Source organism: Durio zibethinus, chromosome 6 (genome assembly GCF_047325235.1).
Source record: "Durio zibethinus cultivar Kanyao isolate XHJ-2024 chromosome 6, ASM4732523v1, whole genome shotgun sequence".
Lineage (NCBI taxonomy): Eukaryota > Viridiplantae > Streptophyta > Magnoliopsida > Malvales > Malvaceae > Durio > Durio zibethinus.
Genome location: NC_143167.1, coordinates 25031426 through 25058265, shown reverse-complemented (window position 1 = coordinate 25058265; position 26840 = coordinate 25031426). Strand labels below are relative to the sequence as shown.

The following is a 26840-nucleotide window of genomic DNA, read 5'->3' as shown; positions in this document are numbered from 1 at the left end:
GCTACTACAAATTAACAAATTAAGCCCACCTTTTCCAAATCTAAGAAACCCTTTGCTTGGATTAATTAAGGGCTTTAACAAGATTTTCACGTCAGTTCAATAAAGGGGCAAATGATTTGTTCAAGCAAAACTGGAACAAAAATCAAGCAAATTAAAAGCATTTCTTTTTAACGTGTGAAAGAAGCCTTTGAAGTAAGGATGTATAGGTGGGATATATGGCTGGCAGACCAATCATTTTTTTGTGAATGATATGAAAAAAGGAAGCAGATAAAGGCTTAAGAGTTTGCTTGTGTTGGTTAATGTCAAAAAGAGAGTAGAGGCCTAATCCCTTGGTTGAAGTTTTATCTTAAAATTGTAAACGTAATATGATTATATAATAAAAAAATAAAAATTTTAAAAAAATATAATTTAAAATTTTTTTAAAAAATTTAAATTTAATAAAAAAATATATTTTATATTGACATATAAAAAATTATAATATAATAATTTTTTTTATTTTATATATATTTAATATGAAATAGATAAAAATAAAAATAAAAATAATCAAATCTAATTAAAGATAACAATGATAATCATGTCATCTTAATTTGCTGTACAGAATTAAGGGAATCAAGAAGTAACAAAATCACATCCATCGTAATCGTACAATCTCGATCGTGCATGTATCTTGGATATTACGTTATTACACTCACCTACTAAGCGTGTGATGCAGTCTACTCCAAATTGTGGATGGAATAGTATTTATATTTTTTTTCTTTATTGTACTATACATTACTTTTCTTTCAGACAATAAAGAAGAAAAAAATTGAACCATCCAAAACCAATTGAATAGGCATTGCATTTGAGAGAAAGAGACCTTAGTAACACATGTGCAGATAACTTTACCACTTGTTTCACATAGGGGAAAGCTTAAATCTGTACGATAATTACAAATGGCAAAGACAACAAAACCATCAAAACCTGTACAGCATAAAGCAATGTATTTGTAAACTGTAAAGGCTACAAATTAAGCTACAGCTCCAAAAAGCTTGCCCACAGCTCCAATATACAGAGGAACGAATTTTCGCAGTTACAGCCTCGTGAAATTAGACAAGTGAGAAGGCGAAATGACCCAAAATCTTAGTACTTAGATTTTGCATTTGCTTTTATGAGAGGAAAAGTGATGCAAAAAGACATTTCAAACATGCATCTATAAACTGTAAGTGACCCCAAAATAAAGCTGACCCCAAAACCCAGAAAGTTTCATATCAGCCAACAAGTGAAAAGTATGGCACATAGGCCAAAGACAAAGGTCTTTTGGAACCACTTTCTGGATAGACAGCGAGAGAGAGAGAGAGAGAAATAGTACTCCTCGTCTCTTCCTATTAAGTTATTATTTTAAAGTAATAATGATTCATTTGTTAAAATAAAATAAATTTTATTTTAAATTCATAATTAATTTAATTGGTTTAAAAAAAATTAGTCTATGAAATTTTTTAATGAATATTGTCAATTAAATTTAATTCTTGTTAGAAACATTCAAATAATAAAATTTAAATGCATCAATAATTGATAACGGTGTACGTTCTTAACATTGTCTTTAAGAAGAAGATTGAGCTCAAATTATCCCTTATTTGTATTATAAAAGAATTATTATTTTTAAAATTAAATTTTTATTTCAAAACAAAATAATATATTAATTATAAAATTCTCCCTGCCATATCATTTTTACAAATATCTAAAACATAGAGTTAACATTTTCCATTATTAAAACACTGAAACTTTTCTTTCACCATTGATATTAATAACTCCCATAGGCCAAGGTTGGCCGCAGCTAACCAGTTATGCTACTATTCAATTAGAAGTACAATTTTACTGTGCACTTGACTTTCTATATCCCTTTGGCTTGTTTACACGGTGTTTTGGTCGTGGAATCCTTTGTCGCGTTGTGTTTGCCTGTGTCACCAGCTCACGCTGGCACCTCTTAAAATCAAACTTTCCTTTTCTACACATTAAATGCGTCATCCCCCATTTAATGCAAAAAGCCGGTGGGGCTTTTGTCCAACAACAGCAATCAACTCCCGGAATTGCCGCCGAATTCTAGTTATACTTGAATTTCTTTTTCATTTTTTTTTTTATGTAGAACGAATAAACCGTAATTTTTTTCCTTTTTTTTTTTCAAATTCAATTAATATATACTACTATATTTTCCTTTTTTCTTCTTTAAAGGAAATAAATTAGGTATAATCAGATCACAGTCGGGATTCTGGCCAAAAAAAAAAAAAAAGATCACAGTTGGAAATTTTTCCACATGAGAAAAACATATACTACAAATGTGTATAGAAAAACATATAAATTAATATATACGTGGGCCATCGCAAATTATAGTAGCCAATTTTAGCTATCTAACTTCGTTTTTCCTACGTTGCCTTGACGCACGCATATTTAAAATAAATAATTTCATAAATTTTTTTTTTTTAATTTAGAGTTTAAATTTTAAATAAAATGAATTTATTTATCTTTAAAAGATGAAGACATAAATCATAGATATACCTTCTACTACTTTCTGATTAAGATGAAGACATAAATTTCCTTTTAATTCCCTTTTCCTTTACGTTTTGGTTTGTGTGGTTAGGCTTATAACAAGAATTTTTGTTATTGTGCATATGATTAAAATGAGACAATCATGCGTGTGTGTGCCTTTAAACTTGATTGTATTACTTTTTGGGAGAGATTTGGTTTTTTTTTTTTTTTTCATTCACACAAGTAATTGACATGCATTGCATTTTGAAAGAGTTGAACAGATGAGAACATGAATCTGCTTTTGGCCCTTTTTTTTCCTTGTGGTGGGCTAACTTGTGGTCATGGGAGGCTTGCCCATGGCCACAACTTAGCCTAATTTATTGGGTGTGAAGGCAAAGGCCAGCAACATGTTTGCACAACAACTGCTAGTAGATTTGATTCAATAGTTCGAATTTGCCTTCTATATATACATATATATATATCAAGAAACATACAGCTATCCACTCAAAAAAAAAGAAAAAAATACAGTTATTACCTATTTTCCATTTTTAACATGTGTAATTTGTTCAAGGATGTAATGTTTTTGTCAGTAGTCTATAATTTCGTAATCTTTTGAGATTGAAGGGTTGAGTCAGTTATCCATTGATTTATCACAATATGTATATATATATATATATATATGAGATTAATTTATGAATTTCGGATCCGAAAGAGATAAACTGTGTGTATAAGGGTTGTATTAAAAAATAATCGAGGAGACTCAATTAATCAACTGTGATGATTGAAGTATTTATTACTTTGAACATAATCACAGTTTACTTTAAAACTCAATTTTTGAATCTGTTCTTTTAAAAATATTTCTAAATTGTAATTCCTTTGACTTTTGGTCAAAATTCAAACAAAATATATCATGTAGTGCAACGTGACATAAATTTTAACCTAAAAATCAAATGGAATCACTTTTTTTTTTATCAAATGGATAATCATATGAACGTTCACATTATGCTAAAATGATAAATTCTACCATATTTTAATGGTAATGGTCGAAATGGATGAATATGGATAAAATAAATAAATTTAAAATATTTTTAAAAGATGACATATTCAAAAATTAAATTTAAATTATTATGAACAAAAATTACACAAAGATCATAGATGAATGTACAGTGCAATTTACTCTAATTTTTTAAATTAAATGTCTTGTTAACAATAATATCTATAAGTTTCTTTAGTTTCAATATTATAAGAAAAATATCATCTACAAGAACACTTTCTTTTACCAGCCAAATTTAGTGAAGGCTATTGAATTTGTATAATATATATATATATATATATATATATATATATATAGTTTTGTTTTTTCAAAGCTCGGTAGCATTTGGCTATTGACCATACTTGCTGAATTGGCCTTTGTCTTTGTCATAGACAGAGAGGTAGATAGCTCGGCTCATATTGGCACTTAGCTCAAAACTTAAGAACTTCAAACTTTGTAAAGGGATTAGCCTCACGTTCATTTCATTCAACAGTGTCAGATGCAATAAATGTTAAAAATAGACGTGGCCAACCGTTTTCAAAAAAATCTGCTGTAATTAATCCTTCACCGATATGCATGCATGAATGTGCATCAACTTTCTGCAATTACCAACAATTTAGACAAAAAATGACGAATCCCTTAGCTTCACCAAAACAGAAAACAACGCTCTTAGTAAACAATAATAATAATCATAAAGATAAGAAATATAAAAACAATTATTTTCAATCTTTCTTTTCTCAATGTGAAAACAATGGAAAGGACAATAATATTGCACTAGTTTTCCCGGCATACAAATGTAAAAAGAATCCAAGTTTCACATTCATACCTTTTCTGTGTTTGGCAATGCTATGCATATAGTCTATGAAATACAAAAGAAAATAAAACAAAGGACCCATTTTAGTCCACTAGGTCTACTTGTATGAAACAATTAGATGCGAATTATTTTGTCCTCTCATGTTGATTGCAAGTAGGAATTCACATGGAATAGCTAGAATGATTTAATGTCGACATAATTGAGTAGTTGACTAGGACAAAAAGAAACATTGATGGAAAGGGACAAAACCACCCATTGTCTTGTCTTCTCTTCTCTTAACATTTGATCCATATATCGAGTAATATGTCAATTGCTATAGTCAATATTTTGCTTCAAATTCTTGACATGGAGAAATTTTATGAGGGAACCATGGCTCTCCGCCGTATCATATAACTTAAGTCATGATTAATGGGTGTAATTTTTCAAATACATCCATGTCAACGACGTGAAAATCGTTAGAGAAAATCGTGAGTATTGTGACAGATACGTGTAATGGACGGAATATATAAGATTTTTCTTTTTTTTTTTTCAAATGAATCTTTGGTTGATGCTAACATGCATATAATGATGGTATTGACTAATAGAAATGTGAAGGATTGCTGCATGGCGGCAGCAACTGGTCTTGGTAGAATGGACCGTCTTGTTCAGCTTCAGCGTCAGTGGGAAACTGGTAACAGCATTCCTTGAAAGCTTGCTGGTGTGCATGGCAATGTAGCTCATTCAGTGAAAATGTTCAGTTATTCACGGGACTCGGTCGTTTTGGTATAGTATGAGACTGTTGGGATGCCGATGCCGCATCCCCTGATAAAAAAACACAAAATGCAGCAGACAAGATTGAAATCAAAGCTGTTTTCATGGGATTACTGAATATTTTTCGTCAAAATCCTGAAAAATTCCAATCTCAAACATCACATTTCTATTCGTTGTTGGACTCAGATAAGATGATGATTTGAGAACTAACCATTCATCTTTGATAATTGCAGGTACATAAAAAACAAGCATAAAGTCGTAGAGAGCAAGGCACTAATAGTCTATCAAGAACGCTACTCGTGCTCAAAAACAGAGACCAAACGAGTGAACCAAATTGGAGTCAAACAACATCAAACTTATTACACTAGAATCAAAATAAATACTCACTTTTAAGCTAAAAAAAGAACAATGTTACATCAAGGTTCAAGAGCCAAGCAATGATATAAAAATCTATTACTTCCACACACTTAAATTCTTCCAAAACAAGCCTATCTAAACGTTGCTTGTGTTGGCCAAAAAACCAAACATTGCTTGTGCAAAAGTTGCTTCGAGAAAGCAGGTGCTGCGCGTAATAATCATTCTGCACCTAGCATTTCACTCATTTTCTGTCTACAATAGCCGGGTCATTAGCTTCATCAGATCCACACTAGTTCAATAACATGTCAATCCAGTTCCCATCTGGGATTAGCTAAAAAAATCCTTTCTTCAGCTCTGATTTATGGTCCTATAACAAACCCCAAGTTTCTAACAGTTTGCACAAGCAGGATTATTAAAATATTGCCCAAACCCTTCCTGCGTAAACAAAATCATGAAAAGGTACCATTCATTGCCATTGGGCCCAAGAGACAAGTATTACCTCATTAAGTAGCCAAAACTTGAAGAAGATTCCAATTTCAGAGAGATGCCGTGTTTATATTCAATCCAAATACATAAAATTTCGGTATACTGCAATACTAAAAAAATGGGTACTAGCAGTTCAAAGATGGCATTGGACTCTGATTGAGAGCTCACCTTCTATTTTCCTGGCTGAGTAGGATATGTATCACTAAATCAATTTGGTTGAAGGATAACATGCTGCAAATATTAATTTCAGCAAAAGTTAATCTGTGATCCTTGACGGCACTCAATATTTACAGGATGGAAATCACAAGGAAATAACATAAAATTTAATGAATAAATAGAATGGAAAGAACAAAAGGAAGGAATTCAGAACCAATCCATCCCCATTATCAGAAACAAAGTTGTTACCTTAATCTGGGTCCTATCATATGTGTAAGTGATGTGAACAGATCCATCACTAGCCTCGATAACAGCTGGATAAGAGAATTCCATTTCCAAATTTTCTTCTAGTGTCAAAGCTTCATGCCATGAATCACCATCATCTGTGGACAGTGCAACTGTAAGCACATCCCTCGAGATTTGTATTGTAAGCAAGTAAGATAAGACTATCCTCCCTCAGCTTAACCCCATCAATACGTAACACATGCAGCTCATGGTTTAAGCCAGTAAGGAAAATCTGAAAGGTAAATAGCAAGATTCTTTCCATTTTCCATAGCATTAGATAATAACTTAAATTTATGAAGTATACAATTCTAGATTACTAAATTTTAAGAGATGCAAATGGCATTACTTTTCATAACTAAATTATAGATGCAATACAATCTACGTTGAACCATTGCAATAACGATAAATCTTATTAGACATTCAATACAATCTACGTTGTACCATTGCAATAAAGATAAATCTTACTTCTATTGGATGCCAACCAAGAAACAGGGATTAACCCACCAACTCGAGTTTAGGTGGGGAAGCTCAGTAGGTCTTGCATAATCCCGGTTCTGGCCACCATCATAGGATTGTGACATAGAAACATTACCAATGCCATCAAAAGATCACAACAAAACATGGATTGTTCCTTTTGTAGTACGGTAAGAAACTGGTTGAATCACACCGAGAGATTTATTTTTAACATACATAGGGCCATAATTCTTCCAGGATATACCAGAATCTGCTGTGACCTGTTGATGTGAATCATCAAATATGTCAACTGCATACATCATCAAAGTCTAACAGCTAATGTAGTTGAGCAAGCATCACAACCTCAACCCATGCTCCTCAAGTAGAGGTAATGCTTTACCATTAGCAAAATGGGAACCAATGAAACATTCTATTGCAGTAATAAGAATTGATGGAAAAGAAACTATAATAGGATATAAAGCAAAAAATGTTTCTATTTATTTTATGAATAAAAAATTCATAATTCCAAAAATTTTATGTTTTCCTTTCATGCAGGGTGATATGTTATTAGGAAATAATTTTATAAACAATATTTACCTTTCTGTTTGAATATCAATAATATTATATTTATTATAGATAAAGATTCTATAGAAACACCATTAGTAAAAATCATAAACATATGACTCTGATTTCCGACCAGAAACTAAGCAAATTGAAATTAAATCAATCAGTGAAAGTTATATAAAATCTTAAAAGAAATTGTAGTGAAGAACCATTAAAATTATGGGCTAGAAGCCATCGATTTTGTAGTCTAAAAATTTTTTATTCTAAGAAAATAATTAGAGTCAAACCAATAATATATACTACATAAGATATAGATGAATTTGATATACAAATTAATAAACTTTTACAGAAAGGACTTATAGAACCAACTACAAGCCCACATTCAAGCCCAGCATTTATGGTAAGAAATCATGTTGAGCAAAAAAAGGTAAAGCTTGAATGGTAATCAACTATAAAAAGTTTAACCAAAACCTAGTATGTAATGGTTATTTTATTCCTAGAAAAGATGTATTAATAAATTTATAAAAAAATGCTAAATATTTTAGTAAATTTAATTGTAAATCAGGATTTTGGCAAATAATGCTAAACAAAGAGTCAAAACCCTTAATAGCTTTTAATACATCAAAAGACCATTATCAATGGAAGGTCATGCTCTTTGGACTCTGCAATGCTCCATAGATCTTCCAAAGATGGATGGACACAATCTTTGAAATATATAAAGATTTTTGTGTTGTATGTATTAATGATATACTTATATTTTCTGAAACATTAAATGAGCATAGAAAACACCTAAATTTGAATGTTCAAGAATTTATAAAATATGATATAATATTAAGTTCTAAAAAGATAGAACTTGAAAAAACCAATATAGAATTTTTAGGTTTAAATTTATCCTTAGAAGATCTTACTTTACAAAACCATATTATAATAAAAATTAAATAATTTTTAGAAAAACTAGAAGATAAAAAGCAACTTTAAAGTTTTCTATCTTAATTATGAAAGACAATTTATTAAAAATCTCTCTAAAAAAGAGAAAGCTTTACAAGAAAAACAAAAAAAGGATACATTTTTTTCTTGGACAAAAGAGGATTATGATATTATTAAGCAAATAAAATCAGATCTTAAATTTATACCTAAAATATATATTTCTAAACTAGGCAAATTATTTATTCTTGAAACAGACACCTCATATCAACACTAGGGATGTATAATTAAATCTAAGATACATAATCAAGAATTAATTTGTGGATATAATTTAGGAAAGTTTAAACCAAACAAATTAAAAAATATTATATTTGAAAAAGAGTTACTTGCTATTAAAAATGCTGTAATTAGATTTCATATTTATTTTACACTTGAAAACTTTATTATTAGAATTGATAATCAAGCAGTTAAAGATTTATTAAAAAATAAGAAGTTAGCAACTAATCCTAGAAGGATTAGATGATATAACTTTTTATGTCACTATAAATTTTCTATTAAATTTATTAAAGGAACTAAAAATGTTTTTGCTAACTTTTTAAGAAAGCTCAATGGATTGAGGTAAAAAAAACCCTAGAATAAATTAGTTAATGGACTACTGTAAAAAAGAAACAACCCAAATAAGATTCTTCTCTTAAATATGCTAATCCTAACCAAGAATTAAGATTTCAATCTCTTACACAATCATTAAAATTTTTTTATCCACAACCGTACATGGAAATACAGAGAATTCCATCACAAGTAATGGGATCCTATAGGTTATCTCAATTTTTTCAGGATCTAAATCAATGGACTCCAATGTCATACTCTGAAATTCTTTAGAAAGTAGAGAATTTGTCAAAATCGCATCAAAATTTTTCATAAATTAAAGATTTTTATAACCCAAGATTACCCCTTTAGAAAGCCCAACTTGAAGGTCGTAAATCAACTTTTAGAAAAAATGACTAAGCTTGTGGAAAGATTAACCAAATAAGTTAATAGATTCCAAACTTTTCCAAATCTTGTTTTAAAAGGCTTAACTTTAAGAGATAAAGAGGAAGCACAAATTTTTGAACTTGATAAAAAAGAATATTCCCTTGAAGAGATAAACAATATTTTAAATATTTATGATTTTTTATAGAAAAACAAACAATTTCTTCTTCTCTTTTAAAAATTCGAAAAATTCTTTTATACAAAAAGGCTAACAAAGTTTTATCTAATAAACTTTTTAATAGAATTAAATATTCAATAAGAGCTGAAGTAAATCATCTATTTCATGAAAAATTTTAGGAATATTTCCCTTTTATTTATCTAGAAAATCATTAAATTCTTATTAGATCATGACACTTATGATATAATCAATATCAAAATGAGTTTTATAAGTATAATTACTTTTCCAAATTTATCTTTTCATTTGATAAGGCATTTTCTTGCCTATATCAAATCAAAATTTTTTATTTGTAAAAAATGATGAATATTTTTTTTATGTATATATTAAAATAACTAGTTTAACGGGACTTTTTCAAAGAGAAAGATTTTTTTAACTCTATCAAATCTCGGAGGTCAAAAAAGTTCTTTATGGACCAAATTTATTGGCACCAAATGAAAATAAAGAAAATTTAAAATTTTCTCTTTCTCAATTTAATAGAGCAAGTTTATATAGTCTACAAACTGGACTTACTATGATGAAAAAAGTAAAAGAGTTATTAAATGAAATTTCACTAAATTCACAAGTTCCATATATGATTACTAAAACAGATGGTAAAAAGATTTTTATGAAAAAATTTTATAATGAAAACAATCCAGAACTAGAGTCTTAGGCAGTTGAACTTATAGAAAAATTATCTAGAATGAAAAACCGTGATTACCCATTTTCTTTACTACTCCAATATCAAGAATGATAGGAACAATGTAACAAATCAAAAACAACTTCACCAACTTCTTTTAATCTAGAAGATAAAGAAATTATAAATTTGGTAAATATTCAAAATGGGTAAAAAGACAAAAAGTCAACATTTGCTACTGATAATCCAGCTAGCCTAGCAAAAGCAACAGCAACAGCTAAGATTTAACAAAAGAAGATAAAGATTAAAGATAGATAATATGATATCTAACATCATAAATGCAATATTTATTAACACAGGTTACTATTCTACCTAAATACATAAATGTAATGGTTATTTAATAGAAGAGAACCATCACAGAAAAGGAACTCTAAGAACTCTTTTACTTCTCTCCCTATTATATTTCAAATTGGATTCCTGGCCCAATCAAAAGAATTCCTTTCCTTTATTTCTATATATTCTTTTCCACTCTTTCTTTTCGATAATCTACTGCCTTCCTTGTACAATCATCTGATGATGTATCATTTGACTGCTTTTCCACTTTCACCATTTACAAATAGTTTACAAATAAACCCCAACAAAAAATAGAAAAGAAAAAATAAATAAATAAAGGATATCCTTAGGAATGAAATTCTGTCATTTGTATTCCCTTTCACAGAAAATGGAGGGATCAATTGATGTATTTTTTTTTTATTGTATCCGTCGGCACTGACAGGGCTCGAATCCACAGCTTTCGCCTTGACAGGGCGGTGCTCTGACCAATTGAACTACAATCCCAGGGCAATAAAGAAAAGTGTACAAGGTAAAAAGGAGTCGAGAGAAAAAATATGTTAATAACCTAATAGCCTATATTAATAAATATTACATTTATGATGTTAGGTACTCTATTATCTACCTTTATCTTCTTCTATTAAATCTTCGTCATTGCTTTTGGCAGTCAGGTTGTTTGGCAGGCTAGCTGGTTTATTAGCAATAAATGTTGACCTTTTGTCTTCTTATCCATCTTGAATATTCGTCAAATTTATAGCTTCTTCATCTTTTGGATTAAAAATTGGTGAAATTGTCATTTATTTGTTCCATTGTTATCGTACTTCTTGATATTGGAGTAATAAATAAAGTGAGTAATCCAAGCCTTCCATTCTAAATAGTTTTTCTAGAAGTTTGACCGCCTAAGGCTTTAGTTCTGGATTGTTTCCATCATAAATTTTTTTCGTAAAAATCCTTTTACTATATATTGTAACAGTGGTATATGAAACTTATGAATTTGGTGAAATTTCATTTAATAATTTTTTTGCTTTTTCCATCAAAGTAAGTGCACCTTGAAAACCATATAAACTTGCTCTATTAAATTGTAAAAGAGAAACTTTTAAATTTTTTTCATTTTCATTTGGTGCTAATAAATCTGATCCATAAAAAACTTTTTTAGCTTCTCAGATTTGATAGGACTGAAAAAATTTTTCTTTGAAAGAGTCTCGTTAAACTAGTTATTTAATATATATATATATAAGAAAAATATTTATCATTTTTTATGAATATATATATATAAGTAATTATACATTCAAAACCCATTGCGATACTAGTTATATCATAAGGGTCATAATCTAATTGGAATTTAATTTTAGGAAATTCTCCTAAAATTCCATGATTTTCTAAATAAATAAAAGAAAAATATTCCTAATATTTTTCATGAAGTAAATGATCAACTTTGTCTTTTATTAAATATTTAATTCTATTAAAAAGTTCATTAAGTAAGACTTTGTTAACCTTTTCATATAAAAGAATTTTTTGAATTTTTAAAATAGAAGAAGAAATTGTTTATTCTTCTATAAAAAAATCACAAATATTTAAGAGATTGTCTATCTCTTCAAGGATGCATTCTTTTTCATCAAGTTCAAAAATTTGTAGTTCCTCCTAGTCTTTTAAAGTTAAGCTTTTTAAAGCAAGATTTTAAAAAGTTTGGAATCTATTAACCTATTTGGTTAATCATTCTACAAACTTAATCATATTTTTTCAAACTTCATTTATGAGATTATATAACTCAAAGAGTAATCCTGAGTTATAAAAATCTTTAATTTTTAAAAAATTTTGTTGTGGTTTCAACAAATTCTTTGTTTTTTGAAAAATTTCAAAGTATGATATTCGAGTCCATTGATTTAGATCATGAGAAACTTAAGATAACTAATAGGGTTTCATTTCTTTTTGTGATGGAATTCCTAGTATATCCATATACGATTGTGGATAAAAGAAATATCTCGAATTAGGATATGGAACTAATGGTTGTGTTAGTGATTGAAATCTTAAGGATTCACATGTTTAAGAGAAAGACTTTATTTGCATTGCTTCCCTTTTACAATAATCCATTCACCAATTTATTCTAAAGGTTTTTTTATCTCAATCCATAGGGCTTGCTTAAAAAATTAGCAAAAACATTGTTAATTCCTTTAATAAATTCAATAGAAAAATTATAGACATAAAAGGTTACTCCATCTAATCGTTCTAGGATTGGTTTCTAACTTCTTATTTTTTAAAAAACCTATAACTACCTGATTATCAATTCTAATAAAAAAGTTTTCAAGTGCTAAATAAATATGAAATCTAGTTACAATTCGTTTGGTTGATGTAATGCTATTCTTACGCGTAAAAATGATAAACCATCATCTTCCCAACCAAGTTTTTGAAAGCCGAGAAATTGGATTTTAAGTCTTATAAAAGTCTTATAGAATATCTTAAGTATAAAATAGAAAAAACTATTATCCCTAAAAAAAGATTAATTATTTAAATATAATAGAATTATATATGAAACATATATAGAACTTTTTAAAAAATTTAATTATCATTATATACTTAATTATGATACTACCGATGAGAGCAACTCAAATGAAAAAGATAAGGACAAAGACAAAATTTTAACTACTAACCTAGAAATAAAAGAAGAAACTAGTAGTATAAAATCCTTATCTTCTGAAGAAGTGGATCAAGATATCGATACTAAACCCACACCTATGGATTCACAGAGTAAATGCCCATTTTCTAGTAAGATAGGCTGCAAATGAGCAAACAGAAAATGACTAGGATATGTTGAGTTTCATGAGTGAAAACATACTAAAATATATGTAAATGTAATGACAAATTATAGTCGCACCTTGTTCTTAGAAGGTCCTAATATGCCAAGAGGAAGATGCTTTCTTCTTGTCCAAGTAACACCTTTACATATGATCGCTTCATGCAACCACTCCACCTGGATTAAATTACAGCCAAAAGTAAGATAAGATAAGAAGAATGTACATTAGTTGTGACAAAATTCACATATCATGATAACATGTTTCTAATAGAGATCACCCAATTCTCTTTCTCCTTAAAGCCTTTTCAAGGTTTTAGGACTTTATGCATACAAGGTAATGAAATGACAAAGAATGGAGTAATGTTTCTGTAAGCGATCACCCAATTCTACTAATATGACATGTTACAAAATCATAAGGCTTTAACAAACATATTAAAAAACAACTAAGGTGTGCAGAACAAATTAATGGAAAAACAGAATAGACATGGTATAGAGGATGGAATTACATTTGAAGTTCAAACATTCACCTACCAATGAAAGCAAATCTACCACATAATCATCCATGACTATTTTAGGATTTTCAATTTCCACAAGCATGAAAATCGACCAATCTGCTGCAGATTATCCGGGACACGTAAAATAGCATGTTTGAATTGAGGCAAGAATAGGGAAAGGAAAGGAAAAGAGGGAAAAGAAAGCCGACCTTTACCTTGTTTGGGTAGTTTGTAAAATAAAACGAACGAAAGGGTAAGATGCTCGACACCCCTCCATTTCCCTAAGAAGGCCACTTTTCCAATACCACAAATCTGGGGAAAAGCAAGGGCAAGGAAAGCCTTAAATTATTTGATTGTGAAATGTCATAGTACCATTATATTTTTGTGATTATTATAGCAAGAAAGGATATTATGCAGAAACTGCATTATAATGTATAATTTTTCCTTTACACTATTATGTTAACATTTTAGTTGCTAAAAGTGTCACACCCCAAACCCAAAGATTTAGGATATAACGCCACATTACTCATAAAACGAATCTTATAAGCATGCAAGGTAATAGATATCATACTAATCAAACTCCAAAATATCACACTAATTTAAAATCAAAACTCCAAAGGTTTCCAAAATTTATAGTTTACAAACCTAAGTCTCTAAAATTCAAATATTACACTTAATTGAAAAATGCAGCAATATTCTAACTATATTATATCAAACTACTCACTTTTCAAGCCATATGATGACAAAGGATAGATGAAATCTTGCAACACAATCTCTCGTCAAAACTATCCGAAAAATGCAAATACTAAAATCTAAAAAGTAAGAAAAATTAAAGAATGGAGTACAATGACAACAAGTAACCAAAATCCCCTCAACTGGATTAAGCATATTACAAAACATTTAGGCCAAAACATTAAGAAAAATTATTAAATTCACTAACAGCAGAGTTTTTTAATTCTACAAGCGAGGTTAAAATTTTAACACATGTCCTTCAATGTGTATTAAAAAAAAAAAAAAAACTAATTTAAAAAAGAAGTGGGACATGTGTCACCATCTTAACTCTACTTGTAGAGTTAAAAAACTCCACTGTCAGTGTATCAAATACTTTCTCAAACATTAATTATATGATTCAAAGTATCGTTGGGTCATCTTATATTTGTAAACATATCTTTAACAAACCAATTTCTCAAAATCATATTCTTAGATAACAAAGCTAAGCAAAATATCACAAGATAATTACAAGTTTTATTAGTCTCCTATAACATACTCCAACCACATTTAACCCCTATGATATAGGTCAAAATCCAAACAAAAATCACAATTAACACTTTAGTACAATGAGACAAAAGTATATAAAAAAAACCTGATAATTGCACTAAACAATCACAATTAACCCGTTATATTAGTGCAATAGCACTGAACAAATCACTATTCTTAATCAGTGGTACGATTCGAACAGGTTTCTAGATCACAAAGTACATGTCGACTTAGCCAATATTTAACCCTTATTGGCAAAGGTTAAAGCATAGTCATACTAGGAAACAAAACAAATATATTTTTAGATTACCCAAATATACAAAATAATATTCATATATTTTCGCCAAACATTTTTCGTAGAAAACAAATTTTCATATCTTGATCCAAAGCAAATTTCGTATTCAGAAAATAGATAGATATATAATTTTGTTATTATAAAATCATAATCAATGATCAAAAGAATAACAAAATTATATTGCAAATTCATAACAAAAATAACATATATATATAAATTTTGCATGCTCAACCTGATTTACAAACCAAAGAGACAAAACAATATGCATTATATATAAAATCTAAACAAGCTAAGCCTAATTTTCAGGGAATGAAAAACCAAAAAGATATCAAGTGACTTACCTTAACTCGCTAATATCGTAATCAAGAAACAAAGGATTGAAAACCTTTCGAAGCCTATTATCCAACAATACTTGAAATCAAAAATGAAAACTTAAGAATTATCAAACAATAACATGACTTTCTGGTGGGCAATCTAAGGCATATTAGGCGTCTCAACATTTCTTATTAATCGAAACTAATTTTGCAACATTTTTCAAAATCAAAAAGATTTTCTCTTATAATTTACAAAAATATTAAAATATCCAAATATGGGAATATAATAGCTTAAAACTCTAAAAACTAAACAATGAAATATTTGGGTGAGATAATTTATAACATTAGTTAAAACTTAGCTTAGTACGATTTTTCTCAAAGAACATAGAATCTTTTCATAACTTGATAAATTTAGAAATAAATTCACAAAACATCTTCATTCATGCGAGTATTCAATAAAATTTCACAATTAAAATTTTTGAAATTTATAACATAATGTATAATATTGATCAAAATGAATTCTTAAAATAATTAAAACTTTTTTTTTTATTTTAAGAAAATACCTAAAATAGGTAAAATTAGAAATTATGAACTAAAATATAAAATCAATAGTAGACAACATTCTCAATGAAAAAAAGACTAATAAGGCTTGAATTTAATAGTTTTAGTATTTTTCTCAAAATTTAGCAATTTATAAAGAATTTCACAAAAATATTTTGTCTAAAAATTGAATAAAATTTATATAACAAAATTTCTAGAATTTTTATCAAAATAGATCAATATTGGGCCAAAATAATTTTTAAAATAATTTATAATGAATCTTTATAAGATGCTGAAATTTTGAATTTTCATGACCATTTGGCCTACTTTAAGCACTTATATCTAACACACTACGTCAAATCCGAAGGTGAAACCAACATTAATTAAAAGTTCATATGCAATACTTCAACTAAGAATGTTGTTTGAACAAAAAGGAGAACAAGAATCATAAGTTTTGGAAGCCAAAATTTTGAAAATCGTCATTGGGATTCCCAAAACATCTGGGTTTTAGAATTATTTTGCAATCTTTAGAGCTTTGATTCCATTAGCACAAATGTCCCCTCACTGAATCACTTAGACCAAAATCAAGATCACATTTCATACTACAAAAACCCCCTAAAGACTCGACCAAAAAAGTTACTAGAAAGTGGAGTTCTGACGACCCAAATTGGGGTACCAAAACTATCAAATACCTATTTTTTTCGAACTTCAAAATTTTATAACTCTTAAAATAAACAACCAAATTAAGTGCTACAAAAACCAATAGAAAGGTCTTGAAGAGAGCTTTCCATAGGTACCAATCATGCCACCAAAAGACCACCGAAAGGTAGCCGAAAAAATTAAAAAGATTAAAAATCCTAAATTAATACTTGGGTTTTACTCACAAAGACCAAAATTAAAATGTTTAAAAGACAAATCTTATCTTAATCATTCAATTGTAGGCCTAAAATCTAAAATTCCAGCATCTCTTATCCTCCTTTGGGGTTTCTTCAAGTCTTCCTAATTTTTCTTCCGTCATAATGAAGAATATGAAAAACCGTCAATAGGATATTTTTTTCTTTTTCTCTTTTTTTTTTTACTCTAATAAAACTCATGGGCTGGGTCAACTAATTAGGTTAATAGAGTTGGGCTTGGGTATTACAAAAGGACAGGAAAAGAGGGGGTTTAAAGCGAAGGAAAAGGAACATGCTTTCCTTGTTTGGTAAGCAAAAATGCAGAAAAGAATGGAAAGGGTGCCATGGAGGGATTATCAAAATTCCTTGTTTGGTTAAGTTTTTAAAGGGAAAGGATTGTAATGCACTTTTCTAATTATACCATTTCTTACTAAGTTATAAGCAATTTTAGCAAATGCTTTTAAGTAAAGGAGGTCTATGTGTTAAAGTCACTTTCTCTTTATGGGAGAAAGAGGGATCTTTTTTGGTCCTTCAATTTGGAGATATTTTCATTTGGAATCAACTGTAGACCTTGTGATGAAATTTGGAACTTATGGAGAAAAACTTTGCAGATTGAACAACTCTCCTACAGTAAATGTTGATGTTCTAAAATTGCATTGTTTATTTATGTCTTAACAATGCAATAAACTGGGTGAAGTTTGCAGAACAGTGAGAAAGTTCTATTCACAAACGCAAAAGCAAAACACAAACAGACCTGGCCACCCTAGTTTATAAATAAGACTTCGTTGGAAAACCATAAAAGGGCTAGAAATTTACTTGTGAACCTCCTGGCCTATTTTATAGAATAACAACAGTTCCTCAAATGGAAGTTTAAATAGCACTGGGTTCCACATTGGAACATTGGGTTCTTCATCAATAGCAACAGGTGGATACTAGCAGCCATCTTGCCAAAACAAATTTTCATGCATTTAAGGTGTGCAACTCAGTTAAAATCTTGAGTATCATATCACAAATATGCACACACATGGACACATCCATGCACACATGTAAGGTATAAAAGGTGGAAGCAAACAAAACATAATTAGAGTTTACAAAGAAAATAATAAGTGAAGCTGGTCCTTTTGTGTTCTATTTTATGCCTTACATGTAGCATACACATATAACTAATAAAAAGGTATATACTATGAAAAAACTAAAAAATAAAATTATGTGAAAAATTAAGAGTAAAACTGAATGTATATTGAAAAATTACTCTTAAGAATTATACAAGCACCTTAGGTTTATATACAACTATCTAGTGGGTAAAAGGAAACTAAATCTTCCTAAAACTGATCCTATAATTGAGGGATTGTCTATCCTAATTTTTTATCATTAATTCTAGGGATACAAATATTTAATTTTAGGGATTCTAAGGATACAAATATTTAATTCTAGAGATATAAATACAATTAAACAGATTAAAACCAATTGTAAATAAGTGTTTTCCCACACTCCCTCTCAAGCTGGTAAATAAGTGTTTTCCATTCCCAACTTGCAAATAATTTCTTGAAATTTTGCACTACTGTGACCCTTAAGCAACACATCTACAAGTTGACTCTTGGTTGATACATACGGTGTACAAATCAACCCACTATCTAGTTTCTCCTTTATGAGGTGCCGGTCTACTTCAATGTGTTTTGTTCTATCATTTTGCACAAGATTGTGTGCAATGCTTATTATAGACTTGTTATCACAATAGAGTCACATTGGTCCATCCCACTTGATTTTGAAGTCTTCTAGGATAATCTTTAACCATAGTAGTTCACAAATTCCTTAAGCCATTATTCTGAACTCTACTTCTGCACTTGATCTTACCACCATATTCTATTTTTTACTTCTTCCAATCACAAGATTACCACCTAGAAAAAAACAATAACCTAAGGTGGATCTTTTGTAAGTTACCGAACCTACATAATCCGCATCTATATATGCCTCTAGAACCAGTATTGAATTTCTTTTGAATAAAATACCTCTCCCAGGATTGGCCTTCAAATAGTGTAATACATGGTAGACAGCCTGTAAGTGCGCTTTTTTTAAGACTATGCATAAATTGACTTATCACACTCACAGTATATACTATATCAGGTTTAGTATGTGAGAGATAAATGAGTCTTCCAACTAATCTTTGATATATCTTTCTATCTACAACAGCATCTTCATTAGCTTCTCCAAGTTTATGATTAAGATCCATAGGAGTATTTTCAGGTTTACATGTGAGCTTTCCAATTTCCTTCAAAAAATCCATTACATATTTTTGTTGTGAGATGAAAATACTATGTCATGAGTGAGCTACTTCAATTCCTAGGAAGTACTTCAATCTCCCTAGCTATTTTATCTCAAATTCTCTAGCCAAACATAGTTTTAGAGGTTCTCTTTTTCATCATCTCCGGTTACAATTATATCATCAACATACACTAATAGAACTGTGACTCTCCCTAAATCCAAGTGCTTGATAAACAATGCGTGATGTCATTGACTCTGCTTATATCCCATTGCTAGCATCACTTTGGCAAATCTCCCAAACCAAACCCTAGGGGACTATTTAAAGCCATTTAAAGCATTTTTCAGCTTGCATACTTTGTTTGCTTCTTATTGACCTCCAAATCCCGATGGAACCTGCATATATATTTGCAACCAAGAATAACAAAATCCTAACTATATTCATCTTGGCAACTAGAGCAAAAATTTCTTGATAATCTATTCCATAAGTTTGAGTGTAGCCCTTAGCCACCAACTTGGCCTTATACCTTTCAACTGTACTATCCGCCTTGTGTTTTACAATGAAAACCCAGTTATACCCAACTAGATTTTTTCCTTTAAGCAACTCTACTAGTTCCCATGCCTTATTTTTCTCTAAGGCCTTCATTTTCATTTTCATGGCTTGCCTCCATTTCTCATTGGATAATGCCTTAAATAATATAATTGAAACAAAAATAATGTTTAAGCTTACAAGGAAATTTTTGTGGGATGGTGACAATTTTTCAAATAACACAAAATTAGCGAGTGGGTATAACGAATGCTTAATACATTCTCTGATTCCTTTCCTAATGACAATAGGCAGATCATAATCACTAGTTATAGTTTTAGGAGATTCATGCTCATTTTGAGAAATTGAGTTAGAGACTATAGTTACCTCATTTTCAGAGTTAAGATCAAGTTCTTGGACTTGCATCGGTTCAAGAGTTGGAACTTTCCTTCTTGAGTATACCTGTAATTCTTTAATAGAATCAAGAACAATATTATCCTTTGTCACATCTTCTGTGTTTGGAATGAGTTCAAACTCAAATTCAGTGTTTGACTTGGACTCAGAAGAAATAGGTTTAGACTCAAAAGAATTAATAGGTGAAAATGTTGAAGAGGAGGACAAGTCAAGCAACAAAAAGTCTTTATCCTTATCTTCCATGAATGAAATCTCCCTTTGAAGATAAGGTTGAGTAAAAAATGATTTACTTTCTTCAAAAGTGACATCTACAAACACAATTTTTTGCTAGGAGAATGATAGCACTTATATCCTTTATGAGTTGATGAATACCCTACAAAAATACACTTAATTGCTCTAATATCCAGCTTCCTCCTATTATGACTGTGAATATGAGCAAATGATATACAACTAAATATCCTAGGTGTGAAGTTGTTTTTGATATTAAAGTTGGGATAGAATTGTGAGAAGAGTTCATAGTAGTTTTAAATCCCAAAACACTAAAAGAAAACATATCTATAATGTGTGTGATAGTGAGAATAGCTTCCCCTAGTAGGATTTGGATACATTTGCTTGAAAAAATAAAACTGAGGTTATGGCTAGTAAATAGCTATTTTTCCTCTCTACTACTCCATTCTACTATGGAGTATTAACACAAGATGACTCATGGATAATCCCCTCTTTTTGAAAATAGGTAGATAGACTCTAGTTGAAAAAGTCTCTTGCATTATTAGACCAAAATCTCCTGATTTTCACTCCAAATTGATTTTGGATCATGTTTAGAAGCTTAAAAACACACTATTCATATTTGATTTGGATTTAAGTAAAAATATCCAAGAGACCCTGATACAATCCTCTATGAAAGAAACAAATCACTTTGCACCTGAAATACTAGGAATTGTAAAAGGACCCCCATATGTCACTATGAATCAAGCAAAAAAAAGTAGAACTTCTTTTGTTACTAATTGGAAAGACAAACATTTATGCTTTGCAGGTTAACTAACATCACAACGAAAATTTTCAACATTTAATCCTTTGAACAAAGAAGAAAACATGTTTTTCAAATTTTCAAAAGAAAAATGTCCAAGATGAAAATGATAAAGCCAAATTTTGTCTTTATTGGGAGATTTTTCAAAAAAAAGTGACAAAGGTAAATTATTCTTGATATTACTTGCATTGTTTAATGTTTCAATATAATATAGTCCATCCTTTTTCCTTAGCAAGTCCAATCTTTTTTCCCAAACTTTGATCCTGAAATTCACAATAGGAGGATAAAAAGTCACTTTGCAATTCATATTTCTAGTAAGTTTTTATATAAATATCATATTAGTAGATAATCGAAGAACATAAAAAACATTTTTAAGAACAAATGAGGGATTAATTATCTCATAATATTGCCACTGCAGCAAGTGAATCATCTACAACAATAATTTTTTTATTACTAGGACACAAGGTATATGTACTAAACTTTTGTGAAGAATGTGTCATGTGATTTGTGGCTCCTGATTCAATGACCCAAGAACTCATAATTGGCTTAACCAAGACATTTAATCCATGAGAATCAGTCTTTACCTAAACTTAAGACATTACCCAACGAACATACCCCAGTAGGCTTTTCAAGGGTTTTCAATAGGTTTCTCAATTTGTCAATCTCTTCTCTGTCCAACTTACCTTGTTCTCGAGACTTCTGTAGTGATAGCAGTTCCTTGTTACCTTGTTACCAGTTCCTCAAATCAGGTGGTAGTGATAACGAATTCTGTTATATTAGACATTGTTATCTTTTTTTGAACTGAAACAAGTCTTAAGATATAATTAAAAATGAATCTTAACAATGAAAGCTAAAAAAAGGAAAAATAAAATGGTTATGAAGGCCTTAACAAGGTTCGGCAATGAAGGCCTAAAGTAAAACTCAACAATGAAGACTGAGAATTTTGCTTATCAAGAAAAACCTAAAGCTCTAATAAAATAAAATAATATGAAAAATTAAGAGTAAGACTGAATGTATATTGAAAAATTGTTCTTAAAAATTATACAAACACCTTAAGTTTATATACAACAAACTAGTGGGTAAACTAGGAAACTAAATCTTCCTAAAACTGATCCTATAATTGAGGTATTGTCTATCATAATTTTTTATCCTTAATTATAAGGATACAAATATTTAATTAAAGGGATTCTAGGGATACAAATACTTAATTATAGGGATACAAATATAAATATACAGATTACAAGATTACAACCAGCTGTAAATAAGTATTTTTCCACACATAAGAATGCGGCAAAGATGCAGAAGAACGATAGACATAAGGCAGTGACGCAAGGGTGGCAAGGCATCCTTCTTGCTTGTATATAGAGATACACCTAAATACATGCACAATGTAACATGCACAGAGAAAAAGAAGAATGAGAGAGCACAAATTTTACATGAATGTGAACACATACTCATGCATGCACAATTTATTTAAGCAGACGATAAAAGCTTTGAGGATCAAAGCATAATCACAAGGGAAAAAGACTAACAGGAAACAAGTGGGGCCAGTAAACTGGAAAGCAGTAGAAATATTCCAATATGTTTTTCACTTTTGTCATTAAGATGACTTTTTTTTGGCACATTAAGAGGCATTTCCTAAAATGCTAGATTAAACCACAATTTCTCAAGCTAACCAGATTGAATTTGGAAAACAAAATATGTATACTGGATATGTAATCAATTGGCAAAAGAAATTGATCTCAAGAAGCATATGATCTGGGGCAGCAGCGATGACCATTATAAGAACAACTAGAAAAGTAATCACAGTAATATCTACTGAACATACAAATTTTGCGTCTCCATCCACCTATAAAACCACAAAGGAAAATTCTAGTGAAGCAGCCGATATCATGTCCAGGAAGTGTGTTAGACATTACCTTGTATTTCTGCAACCAAATTTTCACATCAGGTGCTCCTTTAGAGGTACCTCCAAAATAAGCATCCAAAAAACCTTTATCCACCTACACAAATTGCATAGAAGCAATAAACCAGCCAAATTCTGTCGAGAAAGGAACGCTATAAATTAAAAACTATAACTCACACTCAAATAACTGAATTATGTAATCTCAATAGTGGTAGAGGCATGACAACTTTTGAAGGGAGCAGAACTAGCGGAAAGGGTGAATTCCTCTCTCAGTAACCCTGAATGTAACAATCTTTCTTCAAATCTAAATTCTAAGGACTACAAGTTGCGAGCTTTTCCAATATTCTAGCTACTTTTCTGCAAGGTTTTTACGGCATGTCTTAGGTTTCTAAAGTCTTACCAAAATATACATTTATGAAGACATGTGCGCACAGAAGCAACAGCAATAGTAGCACAAGAACATAATTAATTTATTCAAAATTTTATAATTTTATAATAAACTTTGCAGTTGTCTGTGGGATTACGCTACACAAAACATTGTAAAATTTAACATTCTTGTGATGCTAAAAGAGTTAGAACTTAAAACTGTGAACCAAGTTTTACATTTTCACTTATAGTTAATGGCAAAAATAAATTTGGGGTTACCACAAAAAACCGGTTTATACACTTAAGAGCAACAATCACATCATAATACGAACAAAACAAGCATCAATTTGAAACAATTCAACCATATCTATGTGACATTGGGGTTTTGAAGTTGGTTGAAGATCCAGAAAAATGGGTGAAACTGTAGAATGTTTCCTACTGATTCCCGTATATCTATTCGATTTATATAGTTTCATGGAATGGGTTTTTAAAAGCAAAATTGATGCAAGCATGTAAAAGTAGAAGTACAAAGATAAACATGTTTAAATTTATGTAGATGAAGAATATAATAAGAGAGATGAAACTCAAAAAGGGTTATGAAGAAGAGTACTCACCCAATGTATTAGTAAATTACCAAATGCTATCATAAAAATGGGGAACAAAGGAGAGTACGTAATATAGTTAGAAACTTACAATATTAGGAAACTGCAGCAGCCTCTAGGGCGAGAGAGGAGAGAAACAAAGAAAGACAGCTGGGCTTTGGACTACAAGACCAGACAGCTTAAAAAGTAGAAAGCAAGTTAGGAGGCCTCCGAGTCTCCAACTCCGAGCAATAGTGTGTAATAGAAAGGGCCTAGTTCAAACAGTTGACTCAAGTTCGGGCCTTGGAGAAAAGTCAAGTACTAGTTCAGAACTCAACTTGTTTTGGGTTTGGATCTTCTCTGTTTGGTTTCCAAGGAGCTCAAAGCCGAAGAGAAGTTCCAATTTTAAAACCCAAGTTAGTAGTTACCCAATCCATTCCATGTCAGGGGAAAAAATGAAGAAAAATATTTCTACATCCTCGCCAAACTAGCAACCGATGGTAGTGGTTAGGTTAAACCCCAACTTAGACTTTGATAAAAAAAAGTGGAAGAAATACAAGCGCCAATTACCAAACCAATGGGCTGCAGCGGATACTCGTTCTTAGCATTGGCACTTGTTACAGTGTTTTCCGCTTCTCCAGTAATCTCCTGTATCATTTCTCTTTACCCTTTCTCTTCTTCTTTATATTTGTTACAGTTCCTTTTACCTCTATTTTAAACCTATGTTGATGTTCATCGTCGTTCTTTCAGTTTATTTGTGGAAGAAAAAGTGGGAAGAATCTGATTCAAAGATGAAAAAGCTTCAAAAATCTCTCAATTCTGCTTCGGAAAATATGCTGCTGAGAGACATGGTCGCACTAGGGCTCAGCAGGTTCTTCCTTTCCACCTTCTCTCATTCTTTTATTGTTTTTTCTTTTATTTTTTATGCTACTGTTATTTTCCTTTTTCTTTTTTCTTTCATTTACTTGTATATATATATATATATATATTTGTAGGCATTGAGGAAAGCAATAGCAGCACAATCCAAGTCTGAGAATTTAGAAATGACATCGTTTCCAATGGCACCTATTGGTATCATTCAATCTTGCTTTTCTACAAGGTGACTTTCAGATGGCATTTTGTTTAGTAATCTCTAAATCAGCCATTTTTGTTTTGTTTTATTTTATTTTATTCTATTATTGCTGCTTGCTGTTGTTTTCATTTGTAATGTTTTCTCGCTTGGCAGAGGCCATGTTAAATAAATATTAATTTTAATGTACAAAATGAAAATTTTCATGACTCATGGCCATAATGATTGACCGGAGTTAAAACAAAACTTGGATTGGGTCAATTAATCTTCTAGTTGGGTGGATATGGTGGATTTATTTTCTTAATAGTCGGAAAATCAATCACCAAATGAATATTTTAAATAGAGAAAGATCAAATACTCTAAGGTGAAAATAAAGAACTAAAAATTTGCTTTCAACCATAGTAGATATTTCTCTATGCTTTCTACAATTTTATTCCACAGTGGTGGAAAAACGCTTCAACTGTAGTCTTGTTCAGCACGTCAAAAGGGATTGTTTAAATAAAATATTTTTCTATTAATAGAAGCTATGCAATGCTCATTTTTGTTTCAATAATATTCAGATTGAAGCTTATAACTAATTTAGTCTGTTGTTAGTCTAGCATAGTGCTTGATTATATGCTAAATGAACAATTCCATGTGTATTTTATGCAGGAATGGGACCCCAGGCAACCTCTACTTGTCCCTCTTGCTAGGGCATGTTTGGTTTTTGATTCAGCTAGAGTTTCTCCGGCATCCCTTGAGGGTCTTGAAGAATACTCTCATTGCTGGATTATATATGTGTTTCATTTAAATACAGATCTGGAGAAGTTATGGAAGCATCCATCTAAATGAAAGTTTAAGGCTAAGGTTTGTGACACTGCACTAATGGTACATGTATTATTTATTTTCTCTCTCACTTATGATTCTTTCTTATCATCTTTAAACTTCTATGGAAGGTTGGCCACTTTAATAGGTCAGAGGTCCAAGATTGAAAGGGAGAAGGCGGGGAGTTTTTGCTACAAGATCTCCACATTGACCATGTCCTATAGGACTCACTGTTGTATAGGTGTGGAGTCCTGTTCAGATGTGTTATTGGCAGGTTCACCTATGATTGTCCTTAAATTGATAGCTGGGGGTTAAAAACTTTATTAAAAAAAACTAGAGATGAAAATTTTGTTCTCAACACTTGAACAAAGATCATTTCTGAGAAATAATCTGGTGGATCTTTTGGCTTTGTTGCACCAGGAGCATAGTTTTGCATATTTAAGGATGAGAACCACAGCAATATGCATGTTTACTTTAGCCCCTAATATTAGTGATGGTTCAGATAATCTCTCGTCCAAGTTGGCAGAATGGGTCTCTCTGTCGAAAGTTGGCTTTGGATGTCATGGAGGATTATGGTAAAGCATTGTTAGTATACATTAAATCAAGGGTTAGCAAGAATGCTCTGTGATTGCAATTTTCTTCCTAAGTGTGTGTGTGTGTGTGTGTGTGTGTGTGAGAGAGAGAGAGAGAGAGAGAGAGAGAAATTGTGTTCATGTTGTGCCAAACATCATTTTTCACTGTATCTTTTCAGTCATTGTAAACTAACAAGGTTGATGCTAAGTGGTGTATTTTTTCTATTTTGAAGTTCATAAAAGTTGTTGGAACCTTAC

At 30.5% G+C, this 26840-nt stretch overlaps 1 protein-coding gene and 1 pseudogene across 31 annotated transcripts; one reads left to right on the top strand and one right to left on the bottom strand.

Moving 5' to 3' along the window:
• Window positions 1–5435: 5435 nt before the first annotated feature.
• On the bottom strand, window positions 5436–24483 carry LOC149518506 (uncharacterized). Of its 30 annotated transcripts, none has more exons than XM_089762356.1 (12): window positions 23368–24160; window positions 23204–23287; window positions 21968–22052; window positions 20231–21547; window positions 13975–14071; window positions 13797–13879; window positions 13347–13442; window positions 13123–13247; window positions 6849–7117; window positions 6348–6481; window positions 6111–6173; window positions 5436–5891 (listed from the first exon to the last, which is right to left on the bottom strand). In XM_089762356.1, exons 4-8 carry the CDS (start codon window positions 20498–20500, stop codon window positions 13179–13181), a joined length of 615 nt encoding a protein of 204 aa, XP_089618482.1. In that variant the 5' UTR covers window positions 20501–21547; window positions 21968–22052; window positions 23204–23287; window positions 23368–24160; the 3' UTR covers window positions 5436–5891; window positions 6111–6173; window positions 6348–6481; window positions 6849–7117; window positions 13123–13178. The 30 variants fall into 30 exon arrangements, 21 of the variants coding, with proteins under 21 accessions (XP_089618482.1, XP_089618485.1, XP_089618480.1 ...); XM_089762359.1 differs by having other exon boundaries at window positions 13797–13876; XM_089762354.1 differs by lacking the exon at window positions 13123–13247.
• Window positions 24484–24583: 100 nt separating this feature from the next.
• On the top strand, window positions 24584–26836 carry LOC111286357 (uncharacterized; annotated as a pseudogene). Its single transcript, XR_016342921.1, has 5 exons — window positions 24584–24787; window positions 24888–25008; window positions 25133–25236; window positions 25858–26052; window positions 26142–26836. The product of XR_016342921.1 is annotated as an uncharacterized LOC111286357 (transcript).
• The last annotated feature ends 4 nt before the right edge of the window (window positions 26837–26840 follow it).